At 44.5% G+C, this 21,312-nt stretch overlaps 1 protein-coding gene across 1 annotated transcript in view; it reads right to left on the bottom strand.

Annotated features, from left to right (window-relative positions):
- Positions 1-21,312, bottom strand: part of CARD14 (caspase recruitment domain family member 14) — a 123,462-nt gene that overhangs the window by 79,314 nt on the left and 22,836 nt on the right. Inside the window, exons 4-5 of the mRNA XM_068262430.1 lie at positions 10,077-10,214; positions 8,895-9,220 (exon numbers count right to left, since the gene is read on the bottom strand). Of these exons, the coding sequence (XP_068118531.1) occupies positions 8,895-9,220; positions 10,077-10,214 (464 nt within the window). The remainder of the gene's footprint in view (positions 1-8,894; positions 9,221-10,076; positions 10,215-21,312) is intronic.

Here is a 21,312-nt window from a genome sequence, read left to right as displayed (position 1 = left end):
CCTCCGAGTTGTCGCAACTCGGAGGGAGATGTAATTTGGGGTCTGGCAGCCTCCAGGACCCCGAATTACTGCTACGTGCCCCGTGCAGCATAGCATTGCTACTATGGGGCGCCCAGTTTTGCCGCTCGGCTCTCAGAGCCACGCGCCGAAATAAGCTGATCCGCCTTACATCTGTTACTTCTGCATTCCACAGGCATTTACACATACTTAGGTCTGTTTTCTATCTACAGCTAAATACAATAAATTCAATACCTGTCAGCTGCACCAGTTCACCAGCCGGGCACTCGCTAGCGCTTGGTACGGGCAGAGGACAGGCAGCCCCCCATGTAGTTGCATCTGAGTATGGCGGTTGCCATCCTCAGACGCGACAAGAGGCAGTTTTTGGCTGCAGGATAACGTTTCCATGAGTCAAACGTGACACACACATTATTTCAAAACGCTGCCAACAGCTGCATGTAATTGCAGCCGACAGGTGTTTGTGTCTGGCAGCCAAGATGCTGAACTTCCCGACGAACGCGCGGTTCAGCCTCCTGTGGAAAAGCGGCCAAACACTGCTCTACAATACAGTCTGTTTGTGGCCTAATTCCTGGGCTACTTAAAATGCTTCACATTACAGATTATGATATCATTACTTCGTTATCAAAACTGTAGCATAATGTGGTTTCATAGCAACAAACTGCATAAAAAAGGACTAGTAGGCACTAGTGTAGATAAAACAAATAAAACCCAGTAAAAAAAGCAGTGGTGGTTTAGCTCCAAACAGAAATCACAGCAGTGCAGTTAAAGTGCCATAATCGCCACAAAAAATTCTGTAGCATAACCAAAATTAATCTAGGGACCAATGTATTTTGATGATTCTACTTGGGTGGCAGCTGAAGTGTTTATCTTTAAAGGGGAACTGAAGAGAGAGGTATATGGAGGCTGTCATGTTTATTTCCTTTTAGACAATACTAGTTGCCTGGCAGCCCTGCTGATCCTCTGCCTCTAATACTATTAGCCATAGCCCCTGAACAAGCATGCAGCAGATCAGGTGTTTCAGTGGTTCAGACTTATAAGTCTGATCTGACAAGACTAGCTGCATGCTTGTTTCTGGTGTTATTCAGATACTACTGCAGAGAAATAGACCAGCAGGGCTGCCAGGCAACTGGTATTGATTAAAAGGAAATAAGCATGACAGCCTCCATATACCTCTCTCTTCAGTTCCCCTTTAAGGGCAGGAGCTGGATGTTTTTATTCATAAATCAACTATCATCTCCACAGTATTAAGCATTAGTTAAACAGAGTTGTCTCACTAGGCACCTAGCTGCACCAGACTTCTCCTCATTACTTGCATCATCTGCAAACATCAGAACCTTGTCAGAGGGAGCTGTGGTCATACGGTCATTGGTGTGTTGTTGACAGCTATGGAGAGAATACAAAGCCCTGCTCAGATGTCTAGACATAGTTGATGACTTTGACAGCTGGAAAAAACTTTCAGCTGCTAAGGAAATTGCATTATTAGGGTAATGTATCATCCTTAAATCCTCCCCATTCTTCCTCTACCTTGGGACAGCACATCAATATTGCTATATACTGAATCTATGAATCTAGTTTGAGTCTGTTCCTTAGGTTGAAGCAGTAGAGTTTGTACCATGTTAGCCATCATTAAGGCCTCTTTCACAGTGGGACGTTAAAGTCGCATGTTATAAAAATTAAACCACAGACTAACGCTGCTGTGCTGTGTATTGCTGTACACAAAGTCTGTGCGACATTCACAGTGCACACGTTGCGTTGTGTGTAACGTGTAGCATTATTTAGAAGGTGCTGCATGCTGTGCGTTATGCAATACATTTGCTGTGTTATGTGTGCTTAAAAACAAGAAGAGAATCGAGAGCCTAATATGGTGCAGTATTGTCAGGTAAAATGAAGAGTTCAATACAATTTTATGTATATATATATACTCACAAACACGGGTTACCAACAGGCAACCACTCTAAATGCAGGTGGGGAGCATTAGGACCTGACCCCACTCAGGTTAAGAAGTCGCTCTCTGTAGATAGTAGATGGGGATGCACCCCTCCACCCAGGGTGGACTAGACAGAGGCGCTCAAACTTATTGCTTGACCCACTGAGGTAAGTTATCTTATACTTTATGCTTGCAGTTTATTTTAATCCTTTTTGTGTCCATATAAAGCTCTATATGCTATCTGGGAATAGACCGTGGCCTATACCCAGCTCTACCATGTAACTGTTTAACTTTGAGACATACAATATGATTCCTTTAATCTGGGAGTATTAAGCCTTATCTATTTGATTTCTGACATCTAAGCTTGTTTGCATAGCCCTGTGCTTATGTGGGCGGAAAATGTTTTTTTTTTTTTGTAGCAATGCTTTATGTAGCAATTATTTTATGTGTTCTCTACCAATTATCTGCTGCGCCAATTGTTGCAATTCTGTGGGTAGTTATTTTGTGTATATTGTTTTTATTCCAGTTGTGCTCCCATTTTTGCCTGAGGAAGCGGGGTCACGCCCGCGAAACGCGTTGCATTTGTGGAGTCGAATAAATTACTTGACAATTCTATTTTATTGAGACTCAAGTGAGTTTTCTTTTTTTGTAAGAGGGAGGTGAGTCCATCTTAACATCCCCCTCTCCTTTTAAGCGGTTTTTAAAACGTTTTACTCTACTCTGGCGCCTCTGTATACCGAGTTTTTGCTGTGTTATGTGTGTTGCACATGCTCAGTAATGTTTTTTTTTTTTTTTAAATGTAACACATGCGCCGTTTTCGTTCCATCAGTATGAGGCAAAAATGGCGTTTCACCAGAAAATATGCAATTTTTGACCGTTTGGTCAGAAAAAATACACGTAGGAAGGGCTCCTCTCCCCCCCCCTTCCCATTAGTTACCCTAATAGCCTTGATACCTACCTGCACCTATAAGAAAAAAATTTTTACTCACCTGCAGAAGACTCCTCTCCCAACCTCCCTCTGGCACGCAGCAGCTCCCCCGATGATCTTCGTGCAGCAACTCTGGCTGCAAAACTCTCACACTGATAGGCAGAGTTGGGCTATGGGAAAATTGCACCCCAAGACCTGCAATGGCGACACAAATAGTCTCCAGTGCAGGGCTTCAGACACTATTTTACCGTAGCCCTGCTCTGCCTGCCGGAACCCACAGACTCCACAGGCTGCAGAAGTGAGCTTATGGACTGCGGCTAGTGAACTGGCGTGGCGTCTGTCAGATGCCACAAGCCTGTTCACCACCTGGGGACACATCATCTGGCTGTAGGAAGGCCCCCCCCTGCACAGCATTTGTGACCTCCTGGTTGGCCTGGTGCCTCTGCAAGATGGTCAGAAGGAGGCACAAAGGGGGGCAGAAGGAGTCACATAGGAGGACAGAAGGAGTCACAGGGAGACTGAAGGAGGCACAAAGGGGACAGAAGGAGGCCCAATGGGGGACAGAAAAAAAGCACAAAGGGGGCAGAAGGAAGCACAGAGAGACAGTAGGAGGCACGAAGGGGGACAGAAGTATGCACAAAGGGGGGCAGAAGTATGCACAAAGGGGGACATAAGGAGGCACAAAAGGGGAACAGAAGATGGCAGAGGGGGTGGAAGGAGGCAGAGGGGGGCAGAAAACCACAGGGAGACAGTAGAAGGCAACCAAAGGGCACAGAATGAGGCACAGGGGGACAGAGGAGGGCGCAGGGGACAGAGGTGGCACATGGGGACTGAATAGGCACATGGAGACAGAAGGAGGCACAAAGGGGGCAGAAGGAGGAAGAGGGGGACAGAAAGAGCCACAGAAAGACAGAAGAAGGTACAAAGGGGCACAGAAGGAGACACGGGGCAGAGGAAGGCGTAGGGAACAGAGGTGGCACATGGGAACTGAAGAGGCACATGGAGACAGAAGGAGGCACAGATGGAGACAGAAGGAGGCACAGGAAGACAGAAGGACACAGAGTGGGACTGAAGCAGGAACAGGGGGGCAGAGGTGGCACAAGGGGACAAATAAAGGCAAAGTGTAACGATCGGTGTCAGCACACAGAGAGAATCTGATTATTGATGATCTGCAGAATCACCAATAATACAGATATAATACTAACCTCTGAACACCTGTATATATCGTGAGTGTTTGGTGCAACAGTATTTACTTTGAGTAATCCACCTGATAAACAGGTGGACCTTGGCAGTGTGGGCAATACTGCTCTTTTGAGAAGCACGAGAACCTTCCAGCAGCCTGAGATCTTCCAAGGGGTGGAGTCTCAGGCTGAAGGTAGAAAGGACCAGTGAGTGAGTGACACCTGAAGGTGGATGTCACTAGCTGATCCTAAAAGAGAGAGATAGCTCTCGGGGTCGGGCAAGCCAGGTCGGCAACACACAGACAGACAAAGTACAAAGACAAAAGACTTATTCGGTATCCAAGGCAGGCAGGGTTGGCAACGGAAGATCAGATATGCGTGGTACCGAATCAGCGAGTGGAGAGGTAGTCAGGAAAGCAATAGGTCATAACAGATATCAAACAATGCCTAGTCTTGGGTGTGAGGTCTGTGGTCTCTACACCCTGGAACTAGTCTGATGTATAACAGAATGATACACAAGTTCCCTAATCTTGGGTGTAAGGTCCGTGGTCTCTACACCCTGGAACTAGTCTGAAATATAACAGAATGATACACAAGTTCCCTAATCTTGGGTGTGAGGTCCATGGTCTCTACACCCTGGAACTAGTCTGAAATATAACAGAATGATACACAAGTTCCCTAATCTTGGGTGTGAGGTCCGTGGTCTCTACACCCTGGAACTAGTCTGAAGTATAACACAATAATAACACAGTAGTAATCTGGCTCAGTGTGAATTCCCAGGTCCTCCTGGTTCAAACACACTGTTGGATCTGACTAAGGTCTGAGTGCTTCCATGTAGTATTCGCAACGGCAGACCACCAGCAACTGGCAAGCTAGCAGTATATATAGTTGCTGGACTCTGCCGCCCCGCCCGAGCCACTCAGCCAATCAGGAGTCCAGCAGGAATCAGCTGATCGTCCTGATCAGCTGATACATCTCCTGCTGGTACAAAGGACCTGACTTCTGGCGCGCGCACTCGTAGCTCTAAGCCTGTGTGAACTAACAGGGCCAGCTACACCAGACGCACGCTGCTGCGTGATAACCGCCGTGCTGGACGCGAAATCAGCCGCATTGCCGCCAGTACATGCGGCGGCTTTTCCACGTTTTTTCACACAAAGGGAGCATAAAGAGGCACAGGGGACACAAGGAGGCACAAAGGGGCACAGAATAAGGCAGAGGAGGCACAGGGGGACTGAAGGAGGCACAAAGGGAGACAGAAGGGAGACAGAAGGACAAATAGGGGGTCAGACATGGCTCAAGGGACTGAAGGAGGCACAAGAAGACAGAAGGAGGCATAAAGGGGGGGAAGAAGGATGCATAAGGCACAGAGGTGGCAGCTGCCTGCAACTTACGCTAAGTAGATGCAGCAGAAGCAAGTAAAAGAACACCCATGGGACGGGGCTTAGTCTGGGGTGGGGCTTAATTTTGGGGCAGGTCTTAATCCAGCAACATGGGGGCCCCCAGGACCAATGGCACTCCAGACAATGGCCTGTACTGCCTATGCCTAGAGGCTCCCCTGAGGCAGAGTACATACACTATTTGTTATAAGCTAAAAAGAAAAGTGGCGTTTTAAACTCATCTAACCAGCATAATTAAGACATACAGAAAAGCTATGTGAAACACAGAGAGGCTGTGGTACGTACACTACTTATTTCTTGGCTAGAAAGATTTTGGCTTTCTATCAACTCTAACTCAGAACAATTATTTCTACTTTCTGCATAGGGATGGCTTAGGAGAACTCATGGAGAGGCATGTGACCAATTTGATCAGCTGATAGATTTGTAAGGTTCTGATTGATTTGCTGGTCATGATCATGTGGTAAACCAGCAAGTCATCACAGCTAATCAGATCCTTGCAAATCTATCAGCTCATCAAACTGATCACATGCTTCTCCGTAAGTTCTCCTAAGCACCTGCATACTGCACAAGTCTGTCAACTTTTGAAAAAAAATATAGAAACTAGAATACTGAAACATTTTACAGGTGCTGGTTCCATTAGTGAATTCTGGAGCTACACAATCTGCCTTGTCAAAACTGCAGTCATATTTTGAAGTGTCACAAGGTAATCTAAGGCCACCAGTATGCCAGCCAGGCTGTGATGCTGAAGTTGAATATTAACAGAAAACTAAAAGGCAGACTGCATGGTAATCACTGTGACAGTCTCCTTCTAAGTTCCACCTTGCACAGGTATTTTTGAGCTAATCTAAGTACCAACAGACTGAGAGAAGCCCTGACTGCAGCAGGATTAAATAAAATAACGGTCACCACATTTTTTTATGGGAAACCTGCAGCCTTCACACCAAACACTGGATAAAAGTCAGTCTGTTTCATCCACTGCCATGTAGAAGTTAACCTTATACTGTACATTTTTTCTTTTTGCCAAAATAGACATTTAAACAGACAAAATATTTAACCGCTCATAAATGAAAGCGTATTTAAACATTTGCAATCAATAGTTTCATTACATCGTAGGGATCGATTCATGAAAGTGGCAGCACGAGTTAAAAAACAACTTGCGAGCGATACGCCGGCTATGCGCGGCCATGCTGCGTAGCGCACGTTCCTTATGGTGGCCACTAATGATCCAATCTTTTTCATCCAATCTTACCAAATCTATGTAGCATAAGGGTAAAGTGAGTAAATATATTGAATGGATACTTCAGGCAGTTACCTTATATTATATACAAATGGTAAGATTGGATGAAAAAGATTGGATCATTAGTGGCCAGCTTTAGTTACGCGTGCTGTTTAATTAGTTACAAGCGCTCCTTTAACTGCCGCGCACTGTGAAGTATCACGGTCGTGATACTTTACTAAGACGGCCTCTACTACGTTAATTAGTGTAGAAGTGGCCGCACTAGTGAAGTATTGTGGTTGCAATACTTCCTTAATAAAGGAGCATGCATAACTAAGTAAACAGTGTGCGTAACTAAGGAACACGCTACGCAGCATGGTTGCGCATAGCCTGAATACGCTCGCAAGTTGTTTTTTTAACTCATGCTGTTACTTTCAAGAATCGACCGCGTCGGCTAAAATCAGTTGAAAGATTGATTCACAATATTGGCCTCTCAAATGCGTCTATATTATTGTAGTAATATATTGTAATACTGTCCACTGCCAGCCAGCTGTTTGCAGGCCTGTGTACAGTGTGATTCATGTATTTTGCCTAATACAGTAGTTTAAAGTTCATCTTTTCTTTTTTCATCTGGTAAATATGGTATTTTAGCTCACTAGGTAGTAAGGATTATACTGTCTGTCTTTTAGGGTTAAAAATCAAGTATTTCAGCCGAAGTGTCCAAATAAATGCTCACAAGGCAATAAATGGAGAATGGTGTAACACAACAAACAACAGGGTTGCTTCACAAAAGGATGGTAACATTGCCCACCATGCGGTAATGATACCGCCCTGTACTGAAAACAGTAATGCTCATTGCGGCGATAGTGTGACGAGAGTTATTGTAACAATGCACATAAACAATGTATTGCGCATTTCTTCCGTACCGCGTGTACACAAGTTGCTATGATAATATTCGTTGTGGCGCAACAAGCATTACTATTTTCAGTACAGCCAGATGACATTGACGGGCAGTGGGCAAAGTTACTGGTCTTTTGTGAATCCACCACATTGAGCTCTGCTTGTGTGCCAACCCTCACCTTAAATTATTACAAGTGTAGCCAGCTTTCAACCTCAATCTGTCAGTTTTTGGCATCCACCAGCTGCACTGGCTCATAACCCTAAGTGACCCTCTGCCACAGGCCTAATTGCACTCTCTGCCACACATTGGTCCAGATCTTTCCTGGATCTGCAGTACTGGAGACAAAATCCCTCCAACTCTCCAACATTCTCTTCACTGCACAACACTGCAACTGCCTTTGTGCTGAAAAGCCCACTGCATCCTGAGAGAAGCAGCTTCTTATAGAGATGAACTGTTTACACCTTCTACTCCTACACTCTGACCATGATTTAAAGGAATGGTGTGTAAGGCCCACTCTTCTCCCAATACATGCTGATCCCAGGCTCCAAACAAATCTACGCAAGCAACAGGGCATTTGCTGGCTTGTAGCAACAATCATTTGGGACCTTTACCTTCCAAATCAGACTAAAATCCAGCATTTTTTTTTAAACCACCTGCCAGGTATTTCCTTCTACCGCAATATCTTTCCAAAGGCAAAGGCTAGTCTAGGAGCCAGGGCTGGATTTACAACTCAGAGGCCTGTTGTTTACAACGCACAGGCATTCTGGCGCCCTAAGCTCCACCCCTGAACACAGGCTACACCCCCAAGTAAAAATATTCTAATCTCTAATCCCTGTTTTATGTCACTAACTGTCCTTAGAATCTTAAACTCTAATCACTGTCTCATATCATCCTTAGTGACATGAGACAAGGATTAAAGTGTAAGTGCCTGAGGTCAGTGATCTGAGGAGGAGGGGCCACCTCTCCGTAAGGCACCGTAGGCACGGGCCTACAGTGCATAATGGAAAATCCAACCCTGTTGGTAGCACATGTAGTTGAAGGAAGCAAGCTGCACCCCATACTGCATGCCAGGAAACAGCAGAAAGGAGAAAGTGCTTCTTTTAATGACACAGAGGGATACCAAATGATTTCAAACAATATATTCAGTTGCAATGTTGCAAACAAGGCCTTAGCTTGCATTAGCCTGTGGAGATCTCTGCATTAGGCCTCAGCAGACCTTCGGCACTGACACTTGTGATAATACAGCTTTGTCTTTTCAGCTTTTTTTTTTTTTTTACATTTTCCCAGCATTCCCTTTAAAACATACCCTGAAGAAAACAGACTTACCTGTTCCTGCAGTTCATTGTTCTTGCTTTGTACTGTGTCCTTTTCCTGCAGAGCATGGGAGTACCGCATGGACAGCTGGTATTGATCATCTTTCACTTTATTCAGCAACTGACTCTGGGCATCCATCTCTCTACGCAGTCTCTGGTTTTCATACTCCGTGCTACGAATACATTCTCCTTCCTCTTCCAGCTGCTGCTGCTTCTCCCGCATTTTACGCAGGTGATGCACTAAGGTGCCCTTCAGCTGTTTCTCCTGCATCAACTCTTCCTGCAGGCTGCTCAGCGTGTTCATCAGAAAAGCACTAAGCTGACTGCTGTCTATGAGTTCTGCAGAAGAAACAAAGCAGTATAAAAGAAAGGCTTTAAGGGAATCTGAAGTGAAAATAAACTTATGATATAATGATATGTATGTGTAGTACATCTAATAAATAAAACATTAGCAGCAGAGATATGAGTCTAATATTTCCAGTACAGGAAGAGTTAAGAAACTCCTGTTGTTATCTATGCAAAACGGCTTATCTGAGCTATACAGAGAGAGCTCTGTCTTCTGAATTTTAATATCTCAAGTGTCTGTCATTGTATTTTGTTTTTTTCTTTAGAGGAAAGTTCAAAAGTTCACTAGCCTGCTCTGTAAAATCATTTAGAATGCTGAGTAGTGTGTAAATTGCAAATATTAGAGAATGATGCAATGATATAAAAAAAATATAACTGAAAATTAAAAATGAGACTATTTTCTTTGCTACTAATGTTCTAGTAATTATCCGTACCACACAACCAATTCATTGTATCATTTTTTTTTCTGCTTCAGTGTCACTTTAGGGCTCAAACACACTAGAGCGATTTTCTGAGCATTTAGGGAGCAATTCAAACCGCTAGCGGGTCCTGGCTCGGCAGTGGTGGACAAGAGGATGGTGTGGGAAGCCAGAATACATAGGCCTCCTTCTTCTTAGGTAAGTACTTGACTTTTGACCCAAGGTTTCACATTATTACAGGTCCATCTGGCAAACCATTCAGGGTATTTACAAAGCATTGCATGTTGAAGTGGAAATTTTGGAAACCAGTGTGCATCTTTTATAGCCACAGCAGTGTAAAACTAAATGGAAGCAAAGTTATGGTTTGACTAGCAGACAAGAAATTCTGGAAATTACACTGTAGGATAAATAGATAGGCATATTTCTCTTACTGCTGAAGCTGTTTGGATCCTTAGAAGCTTCTTTTCCTGTTATAAGTGTATAAATCCTTGGATATGACAATATCAAGCTGTCCAAGAAGGCAATTGCTCCATTTTTCCCCCGGGTTTGTAGTGTGTCCATGAGATGCCCTAGGAGATAAAGTGAAAAGTTTAAGTGGATATAAACTCAGAACTTCCTCTGTGCTGTAAAAGATTAGGCGTAGCATGATAAACTTTAAGGAAAAAAAATATCTTCATTACAATACAGAAATCCTAAAGAAAAGGTTTTAACTGGATTAACTTTCAGGAAGCACAGAAAAGGTTAAAGGCAGAGCTGTTGTGTTCTCATTCAAAGCTACCAATAAGGCTAATTACACTCTGATGTAGCTAAACAGCTCAGTGCAGTAGATTTCTACTGCATTCATATGCGGAATGAACACTTTTCATTGTGTGTTGTGCAAGAGACTGCATCCGCTTTAAAGAGTGAAACAAATAGAGATATTATCTGAAGCCATGTTTGCCTGTATATATCAATCGAAAAACAACTTTCATTTGTCTACTTCACTATATTTAATATTTGCCCCTCTGAATGGGAATGCTGGATCTTGAAAGAATAATGTTTTGTTCTGGAGAAGACAATGCTACTAACCACCATCTCTTTCCAGATGGTACACATTTTAACTTTAAAGCGGATCCGAGATGAAAAACTAACTATAACAAGTAACTTGTCTATATAGCTTATCTATAGTTTAGATCATTTACACAGCAAATCTAGTTGCAAACAGCTTTAATAGAATATGATTCTTTCTGGGGGGCGGAGTTAGCGCGCAATGCGGGAAGACGCAATCTAAGTGAGCTCCATTACACTCCTATAATCCGAGGCTAATATCCTGCTTTACAGCAAACTTACTGGTTCGACTTTGTGGCTGGATGGTGTAATGGTTAAGGGCTCTGCCTCTGACGCAGGAGACCAGGGTTCGAATCTCGGCTCTGCCTGTTCAGTAAGCCAGCACCTATTCAGTAGGAGACCTTTGGCAAGTCTCCCTAACACTGCTACTGCCTATAGAGCGCGCCCTAGTGGCTGCAGCTCTGGCGCTTTGAGTCCGCCAGGAGAAAAGCGCGATATAAATGTTATTTGTCTTGTCTTGTCTTGTCTCTCTACACTGCTGAACCTCTGGAGACTACAACTATGACTGCTAAGTTGGATTCAGCTCAGTCGGCAGCTCAGAAGCTGTCTCAATATCAGTTGGCCTCGTCCTCCCAAGATAGCGCCAGCGGGGAGTCCAAACAGGCCGCTGAGGACGAAGGAGAGGCCTCCAACAGTGATAGTGAACCGCCAACTTTGATTCCTGCAATTGAGGACACTGGAGAGCTATCTTTAACTACAATATATGAAAACCTCTTGATGGCGATCACGGAATCCAAAACTAGCCTCACCACCAAGATGGAGGAAATGAAGGCAGAGGTAAGCTTCCTGCGACAAGACTTTGGCAAGCTCCGGGAACGCACTGCTGAGGTGGAGAGGAGAGTCTCCGACCTAGAAGACTTAACAGCACCGTTCCCGAAACAGATCAAGGAGCTGCAAACATCCGATACAGCTACCAAAGAAAAGATAGACGACATGGAGAACCGTCTCCAGCGAAATAATATCCGCCTCATAGGCCTACCAGAACGCGTGGAGGGGGACGCCCCAGAGGCTTTCATGGAACGGTGGGTGAGATCCACTTTTGGATCGGAGGATCTTTCATCTGCCTTCGTGGTGGAAAGAGCGCATCGGATCCCGGGCCGGGCCCCTAAGCCTGGTGCGCCTGCTCGTCCATTCATCGCCCGACTATTAAACTTTAGAGACCGAGATACGATTTTGAGGATGGCTCATCAGAAGGGTGAACTTACCTTTGACAATGCTTCTTTGCAGATCTTTCCGGATTTCTCCTTAGCCTTGCAAAAGAGGAGAGCTACTTTCATCGAGGTGAAGAAAAAGCTGCGAGATAAAAATGTGCCCTACTCCATGTCATATCCTGCCCGTTTACGAGTTGTCTATGAGGGTAAGACACACTTCTTTGAGGCCCCTTCAGAAGCTATGGACTTTGCTACCAAGGTAGTATCGGTTTAAGCGTATTATAACTGGTATTATATGATGCATAATGTACTCGGAGTTTGTGCAGTGTCCTCTTAGTAGTCTGGTTGGCATGAAGAAACTCTCTGCCGTTAGGTTTACCCACTGTCTGGAACTATTCTTTCTAAGGCCGGAATACGTATTCAGCTGATACCAACTACCATATTGTATGCTCTGAGTCGCCCAGAGGCAGGCGGTGTTTTACATAATATAAGTTCACTGACAGAACGTTGTTTTAGGAGTGAGAAGGTGAACTCAAGCCGCATTTACCCCCCTTAGAGAAGTAATCCTCATAAAACTGCACATGAATACGTTCAGTTTCTGTTATGTATGTTTGGTTCTCCCTTTCCTGGCTCCATGTGAAGCTGCTCTATGCTGGTTACATGTTACATATCATCTGAGTGATGACTGTCAATCTCTGTCACTGAATGTTCCTCTAGTATTATTGAGCTGGGGGGGGGGGGGGAATCTGGTTATGTTTAGAGGGTATACTCGTGCTTTCTCAATATGTGGGGGAAATCACTCTGGGATAAATAATACTGGAATACTGGGATGCTGGATAATGGCTAGGATTTTAAAATGTATGTCATGGAATGTTCGGGGACTTGGGACTGTGATGAAACGCAACCTTGTATTTTCATTCGTTAAAAAATATGACCCTGATGTTTTTATTCTTCAGGAAACGCATTTGACTGGAAGCACCTCCTCTAGGCTCCGCAGACACTGGGTAGGGTGGGCCGCACACTCTGTATATACTTCTAATTCTAGGGGGGGTCTCTATTTTAGTCCATAAGAAAGTAAGATGGCATATGATAACATGCAAGGTTGATCCAAATGGTAAATATGTTTATGTACACGCTGAAGTAGACTCCCTCCCGATTAAGTTAGTAGCTGTGTATTTATCTCCGCCAGCTAATCTTTCAGTCCTAAAACCAATCATACCCTGGATTCTAGATGACAGGATTACACCTATAATATGTATTGGGGACTTCAACCTGGTGATGGAGGAGACTATAGATAGATACCCTGCCCCTGCTGGAGCTAAAGGACTAGGTCATACTTTACTGTCGGAATGGGCCCTTAACTTGGGCAGGTTTGATGCGTGGAGAACCTTGAATCCAGAGTTAGCTGCTTTCACTTGCTATACTCCAGCTAGGAAAACCCTATCTAGAATAGACCTTGCCCTGGTAAATGGTCTGGCTATTGCCAGATTGGACCTCGCGGTGCATCTAAATAGAGGAATATCCGATCACTCCCCATTATTAGTTCATATACGGCTAGATACTATGCAGGTCAATAGTCCTTGGAAGTTCAACAGCTTTTGGTTTACCCTTTTCCCTTCTCCTGATAGGACTATAGGTCAAATTACATCCTATTTTCTCAGTAATAACAACTCTGCTGCCCCGTTCAGTGTCTGGGAGGCATTTAAATGTCATATGAGGGGGTGCTTACATGCAACGGTGTCATAAATTAAAAGAAGCTCTCGGGAAAAGGAGGAGCGTCTGTCTGTGGCTTGCTCTGATGCTGAGGCTCTTTATATCTCTCAGTCATCCGATCAGAGTCGCAGACGATGGCTCCTGGCGCAGAGAGAGTTAAATATTTTCCTGAACCGTAAGTCTAAGAGGAACTTGTTCTTTACCAGGCAATCCTTTTTTGAATGTGGTAATTATACCGGAAGACTATTAGCACAATTGGCTCATGGATCTAGAGGCTCCTCTGTGATCACAGGTTTGAGTAGATTAGATGGGTCATTGATTAGTACTACTATTGATATTTTAGAGGAGTTTGTCCTTTTTTATGATTCATTATACACTTCTCGATCAGCCCACTCTGTGGATGACATTATGCGATACCTATCTGATTGTACCTTTCCTACCTTATCCTCTGAACAAGTTAAATTATTAGATGCCCCAATAACAGTAGATGAGGTTGAGATAGCTATTTCCTGTCTGCAACCTAACAAGGCCCCTGGACCTGATGGAATCCCAGTTGACTTATACAAAAAATACAGAGATCTTATCGCACAGGATTTTCTATCAGTACTATCCAATATAGATTCTCAATCTGGTCTTCCGGATAGTTGGAATGAGGCTATAATAGTCGTATTATTAAAGGAGGGGTAAAACCCATTGCAGTGCGGATCCTATAGGCCAATATCCTTGCTAAATGCAGATTATAAAATATTTACTAAAATTATATCCAATCGCTTAGCTAAAGTAATCCTAGACATAATCCACTCTGACCAGACAGGATTTATGCCTGGCAAAGGGACATCTATTAATATTAGGAGGACTTTAATACATTCACAGATATCGCAAAATGTCACTGGAGATAGGGCTTTGGTGTCACTTGACACTATGAAAGCCTTTGATTCTATAGAGTGGCTTTTCCTTGATACTTGTCTGCAGAAATTTGGATTTGGACCTAGATTTCTGGGCTGGGGGAGGGCATTGTATCAAGTCCAAGGGCAAGAATCTCTGTGAATGGACATATTTCGCGGTCCTTCAGTTTACACCGTGGTACCAGACAGGGCTGCCCACTATCGCCCTTTTTGTTTGCCATTGCAATTGAAGCTCTAGCCATTAAATTTCATACCGCATCAAACATTCGTGGGCTCACCTGTGACGCACATACTGATATTATTGGGCTATATGCTGATGATATTATTTTATATTTGGAGGATACGTATACTTCCCTTAAAAATTCAATGCAATTAATTAATCAATTCGGGAAATTTTCAGGTTTACAGACGAATTGGGAGAAATCGTGTATTATGCCCTTGGACTCTGATGCTATCAGTTTAAATGCAGTTGAGTGCCCCTTGCAGATAGTTCAGAGATTTAGGTATCTGGGTATTGTGGTGACTAGAGACCCAGCAGAATTCTTTAATGCTAATTTCTCACCTCTCCTACCTGAACTAATTGCCAAATGCAAAACTTGGAGCTCTCTTCCCCTGGTAGTAACAGGAAGGGTGAATTTACTTAAAATGATTTCCCTCCCTAAAATTTTATACGTGGTACAACACTCGGCAGTTCCTATCTCTAAATCATTTTTCTCTAAATTAAATAGTGTGGTTGCTTCCTTTCTGTGGGGAAACAAGAGGGCTAGGATTAAATTACAGACTCTTACTAGGCCACTGGATGAGGGTGGTTTAGTCCTCCTTGATTTTTTCCTATATTATTTGGCCGGACAGCTTCGCTATATTCAGGCGTGGATGCTCAGACAAAATGAGTGGACTAGTGAGATGCTGCTAGCCCAGCACCTTTATGGAAAAAATGTATTTGCATTCCTAGAATCTGGTGCTGGGAATTCCTATGCACCTTTCCTTCTTTTACACAAATTAGCACTACAGGTATGGCGCACTGGGAAGAAAATTCATAAATATAATGATATTCCCTCAGAAACCCCTTTATGGGAAAACTCTAACGTCTCACATTTATTGTCCATCCCAGACCCGATCTTCTGGATAAACAAGGGATTAATAAATGTATCACAAATAATGCTCATTAACGGTCTACCTATGTCAGCGGTAGAAACTACAAGTAGGTTCCAGGTCCCTAGATCTGCTTATCTTAGGTCATTGCAGCTCTCACACTCCCTCAGAGCCCAATTCGGTAAAGGTAATCTCCCAATATCCGATTATCCCTTAATAGGAGTGTTAAAAACACAAGGTGCTCAAGGATTAACATCATATTTATACACTCATCTACTGAATGCTAAATTTGTAGGACAGGACATGAAGGTACCTGCCAAATGGGATGCATTAAACTTAGGAATACAGGAAGAAGACTGGGAAGATATATACCTCTCGGTTCGATTAGCTTCTCCCGCAGCTCATAACCGACTGATCCAATTATATGTGGTCCATCAAGCGTATTGGACGCCTCTCACTTTAAAATCCAAAAGCCTTAGGGATACGGCAGATTGTCCTAAATGTGGGAATATAAATGCTGACTTCTTTCATCTAATTTGGCAGTGTCCTAAAGTGCTCCCTTTTTGGACCCAGGTAACCCAATGCCTCTCCGACATAGGAGGTATCCCTGTTCCTTTGGATCCTTTACTATGTCTGTTTGGCTTGATGGAGGAGAAGGATAGTCAGCGATACAGACAAATTTTTTTGAGAGAAACACGTTTCCTAGCTAGGAAGACAATTATCCTTAAATGGTTTGCCACAGATTCCCCTCAGATTCAACAGTGGAAGAGTTTGGTTAATGAAATAATTCAGTATGAGAAAATTCTTTATGCTCACAGAGGTGCACCAGTGGAATTCGGGAAAATATGGAATACTTGGTTGGACTCTCAGGACACAACTGATCCTATGCCAGGGTGAAAACCCAATACACATAGCCAATATTTAGCAGTGATTTGTAATTACACGAGATACCCTCACATAGATGTAGGTCTGTTATACAAGTGTATGATGCAATGGGAGGTGCGCTGGACCTTAATTAATACAAGATATTTTTATTTTAAATTGAAAATGTATTTATTAATTCCAATCAATATTTCAACTGATAATGTTACATTTCAAAACATGTACATACTCTCATGCACACACACATTCACACAAAGAGCGTGCTGATTCCCCTTTAAAAATTGTGTATATCAAATCCACCCAAACAATTGCTGATAGCAAAAGGAGGGGGTCACAAAAATTAATAAAAAAGTATTTTATATAAAACAGAGCTAAAAATCATATAAAATATGCAGCAGAATTTTTTTTTTAATATATTATGTGACAGGAAGAATTGTAACACTGCTCCTAAATCTCCAATGCTCTTATGCTTATTAAATTTATTTACATTAATACTCCTTACATCAAATTTACAAATTATCATATACAGCTAAGGGATCCAGCAGCTCATTAGGGAACCAGGAGGCTCACATAGCCCAACTCAATTATCCTAATTCATAAAGCCAAAAAGTTCTATTTCATAATTTAGTCCCTTTGGCATCAAAGTATCTAAATTAAATATCCACCTCGACTGAAACGCCTGGAGAGAGCAGCTAACCGCTGGAGCGGTGCTGCGATCTGTTTACCCGGAGTAATTCTGAGCAATTAGAAGGGACTCCCCAGGCATAAAGAGAACATCCCGACAGGAGGGCTGTGCGCAAACGCCGTGAGCGGTGAGATCTTTTTAGGAATCTGCTGTACAATTATTTATCTGCTTGCTTTTAGTACCAAATACCTGCTCAGTAGACGGAAACCTATTGCTTAAGGACGGAATTCCTTGTGAGAACATTAATAATGGTGCACAGTGATATGAAGAGCATAAGAGCATTGGAGATTTAGGAGCAGTGTTACAATTCTTCCTGTCATATAATATAAAAAAAAAAAAATTCTGCTGCATATTTTATATGATTTTTAGCTCTCTTTTATATAAAATACTTTTTTATTAATTTGTGTGACCCCCTCCTTTTGCTATCAGCAATTGTTTGGGTGGATTTGATATACACAATTTTTAAAGAGGAACCAGCACGCTCTTTGTGTGAATGTGTGTGTGCATGAGAGTATGTACATGTTTTGAAATTTAACATTATCAGTTGAAATATTGATTGGAATTAATAAATACATTTTTAATTTAAAATAAAAATATATTGTATTAATTAAGGTCCAGCGCACCTCCCATTGCATCATAAACTTGTTTCTTTTCTGAGGTGGGATAAGGGGGTAATCCCACCTAAGGTGGTAGCAGCAGGAGGAAGCTTTTATTGTGGAACATTTGCAATTTGGGCAGCGCCCTCCAGTGTATATTTCTGTTATACAAGTGCCCGGTTGGCACTTGGGTTATCCATATGATCCGATAAATAACCTGTTGTTTTTATGTTTTATCCTGCTTGATATACCTTCATGACTACTTGCATTTGAGATTGATGTGATAAACACCTAAATGTAAATGACTGTACTCTCTTGAGATTTGTAAGTCATGTTGGATTGTATTTATATTTTTATGTTAATAAAAAGAATAATAAAAAAAAAGAATATGATTCTTTCTTCCTGTGATACAATGGCAGCAGCCATGTTGTTTGTAAACATTACACAGAGGCAGGCTTATCTGCATCTTGAGCAAAAAACCCTAATCCACCCTCCTCCTCCCTTCTCCCCTCTGCCTCTTAAATCTCTGGCTAGTAATACCTCCTGTCCAGACTGAGCTCCCATGAGCCCTTGCTACTGTCTGAAAGTCCCTTGGCTCTCTGAAAACCTGTGGGTGTGGCTTCTTTAGTTTATATGGAATTAGAGTATTAAAACAAAAGCAAAGTATTTGGCTTGAGGCAGGGGCATAGCAATAGGGGTTGCAGAGGTTGCGACCGCATTGGGGCCCTTGGGCCAGAGGGGCCTCTAAGGGCCCTCCCTCAACTACAGTATTAGCTCTCTATTGGTCCTGTGCTCATAATAATCACTTCTATAGATGCTTTAAATAGTAGTAATCATTAACAAACTGTTTCCCATCCCCTTCTTGCACCTCTGACACTGTAGTTGCCATTGGCAGGTTTTGGTGCACCGTATCAATTGTTATGTATAGAGTGCTTGGGGGGCCCCATTGTAAAACTTGCATTGGGGCCCACAGCTCCTTAGCTACGCCACTGGCTTGAGGAATGCCCTATAAACAATAGGAAAGGAACACAATTATGCAATGAGGAAAAGTTCATCTCAGATTCACTTTAAGTATCAGTTTTTTCGGGGGTATACAAGATGCTTCTTTTGTAGTCCTCAAAGTAAACCAATGACTAGCACTGAAGGATTCAACAGGTGATTTATTCACATAGCAAAATAGTGAATGACATCAGCCATCCTTCATCTCAAAAGTGTTGGATGTAATTATAGCTCTAATGATTCTGATAATTACAGCTCATACTGCTAGAAATAGACACAGTCACTAGCTCAGGTGAATGGTGTCAGCATAGCAGCAGGGGTATCCACAACAGACTGTCGCCATTTCGGACAGTAACTCATCCTTTCTCAAGTGATAGTTCACTTTATGTAGGTTTGCTCCCCACAAAGCAGAAACTATCTATATATATAATAGGCTAAGTGCCTCAACCTTCAAGCAAGAAGAAGAAGTAGCGCCCTGCTCCCAGGGCCGGTCTAAGCAAGAAGAAGGGGCTGGTCCAAGCAAGTGGTTGAATGGAGTACTGGTTAAGAGCACTGCCTTTGACATGGGAGACCAGGGTTCGAATGCTGGCTAGGGCCAGTACCTATTCAGTAAGGAGTTCAAGGCAAGGGTGACCTCCTGAGCACGTCCCAGTGGCTGCAGCTCTTGAGCGCTTTGAGTCCAACAGAAGAAAAGCGCTATATAAATGTTCGGATTATTATTATTAGTAGTATTAAGAAGAAGAAGTAGCGCCCTGCCCCCAGGGTCCCAGCAGGACATGTTTGCGGAGGGGGAGGATGATGATGACAGGGTGAAGGACAGAGACTGGGTGCCAGGTCCTGGGAGTGGGGATGTCATCAGCTCTGAGGAGGAGGATGCGTCTGTGGGCCTTGCTAGAAGGATCAGCATCGCAGGCATGGGCAGGATCACAAGTGGGCGTGGTATGCAGGCCACACAGCGTGCTGATCCGGAGACGAGTTCTGCCAGTGCCGCCACCAGCCGCACCAAGAACCCCCCCCTCCCCCCAACCACCACAGGGAGACCAGCGGCAGCAGCACCTTCCAGCCAAAGGGGCAACTTCACCTCCCCAATATGGAATTTTTTCACCCTGCCATATGTGGAGTGCAAGTATGCCACCTGCAACCAGTGCCACAAGCAGCTCAGCAGAGGGAAGAAGCCCTCTGCGTTTGGCACCACCTCTCTGGCCAACCATCTTGCAGGGAAACACTTTCACGAGCATGAGGAATTTGTGAAGTTGAAGGAAGCTGGCAGTGGCAGACCCCCCACCACTGCGAAGCCATCGGCAGCAGCCACCCACCCTCCTCCACCTCCTCCAGCAGCACCAGCAGGAGTGCGTCAGCAACGCACTGCTCCTCCTCCCTCTGCAACTCCTGCCGCCGACACTGAGGCCTGTTCTGGCAGCCAGTCCTCAGTGGCCTCCTCTGTTCCCTCCACTGATTCCCGTGCCAACAAAAGGCGTCGCCAGACCCTGCTCAGCGACACCTTCCAGGGGGTGGTCAGGGTTCTGTCTCCCAGCAGCCGTCGCGTGCGTCAGCTGAATGGCTTGCTGGCACGGGCCATGTGCTCCCAACTCCTGCCTTATTCCCTTGTGCAGGAGGGGAGCGACATGCGTGCGCTCCTGTTGTGTGCAGCCCCCGATTGGCCAATCCCCAGCCGACATTTTTTCTCACGCACGGCCATCCCTGCACTTCACCGCTCTGTGATGGCCAATGTCGGGAGAGGGCTGGAGCACGCGGTGGGTCAACAGGTCCACGTCACCATGGACTCATGGAGCAGCCGGTTTGGGACAGGCCGCTATCTGTCCACTCCTTCACCGCGCATTGGGTCAGCTTGGTTGAAGGGGGTGAGGATGGGGGAGCAGCAGCACCAACAATGCAGTGGGTGGTGCCACCATGCAGGGTCAGCGGAATTGCAGCAGGTTCCTCTGATCCGCTTCCATCCTCCGGCACACCAGCCCAAACCCCCCGCCTCAGCAGCAGCGTAAAGCCCCGCCACTGCCAAGCGCTGCTGGAATTGGTCAGCCTGGGGAAGACCAAACTGACGGCGAACCATGTCCTGGCCAAACTCCGAGAGCAGGAGAGGAATTGGCTGACCCCCAGAGGCCTCAGAGTCGGAGAGGTGGTGTCCGACAATGGGGCAAACCTGGTTGCTACAATCAGCAGGGGAGACCTGACCCACATCCCCTGCCTGGCGCATGTCCTGAACCTGGTAGTCCAAAAGTTCCTGCGGACCTACCAGGGGATGGACCGACTCCTTGAGGCAGCAAGGAAGGTCGTGCATCATTTCCGGCTCTCGCCTGCAGCCGTAGCGAGCCGTAGCGAGCTGTCCATCATCTCCACAGAGGACTGGGGGCAAATGCAGCAGGTGTGCTCAGTCCTGGCACCCTTCCTGCAGGCCACCAACATGGTCAGCAGGGACCATGCAATGGTGTGCGAGTGGGTCCCCTTGGTGTGTGTGCTGGACAGGGCCCTGTATGCACTGCTGGAAGAGGGAGCGGCAGCCTTGGACCAGCAGGAGC

Source organism: Hyperolius riggenbachi, chromosome 12, assembly GCF_040937935.1.
Source record: "Hyperolius riggenbachi isolate aHypRig1 chromosome 12, aHypRig1.pri, whole genome shotgun sequence".
In the NCBI taxonomy this organism is placed as follows: domain Eukaryota; kingdom Metazoa; phylum Chordata; class Amphibia; order Anura; family Hyperoliidae; genus Hyperolius; species Hyperolius riggenbachi.
The sequence above is the reverse complement of the archived record's forward strand: the minus strand, read 5'-3'. Positions and strand labels throughout refer to the sequence as shown.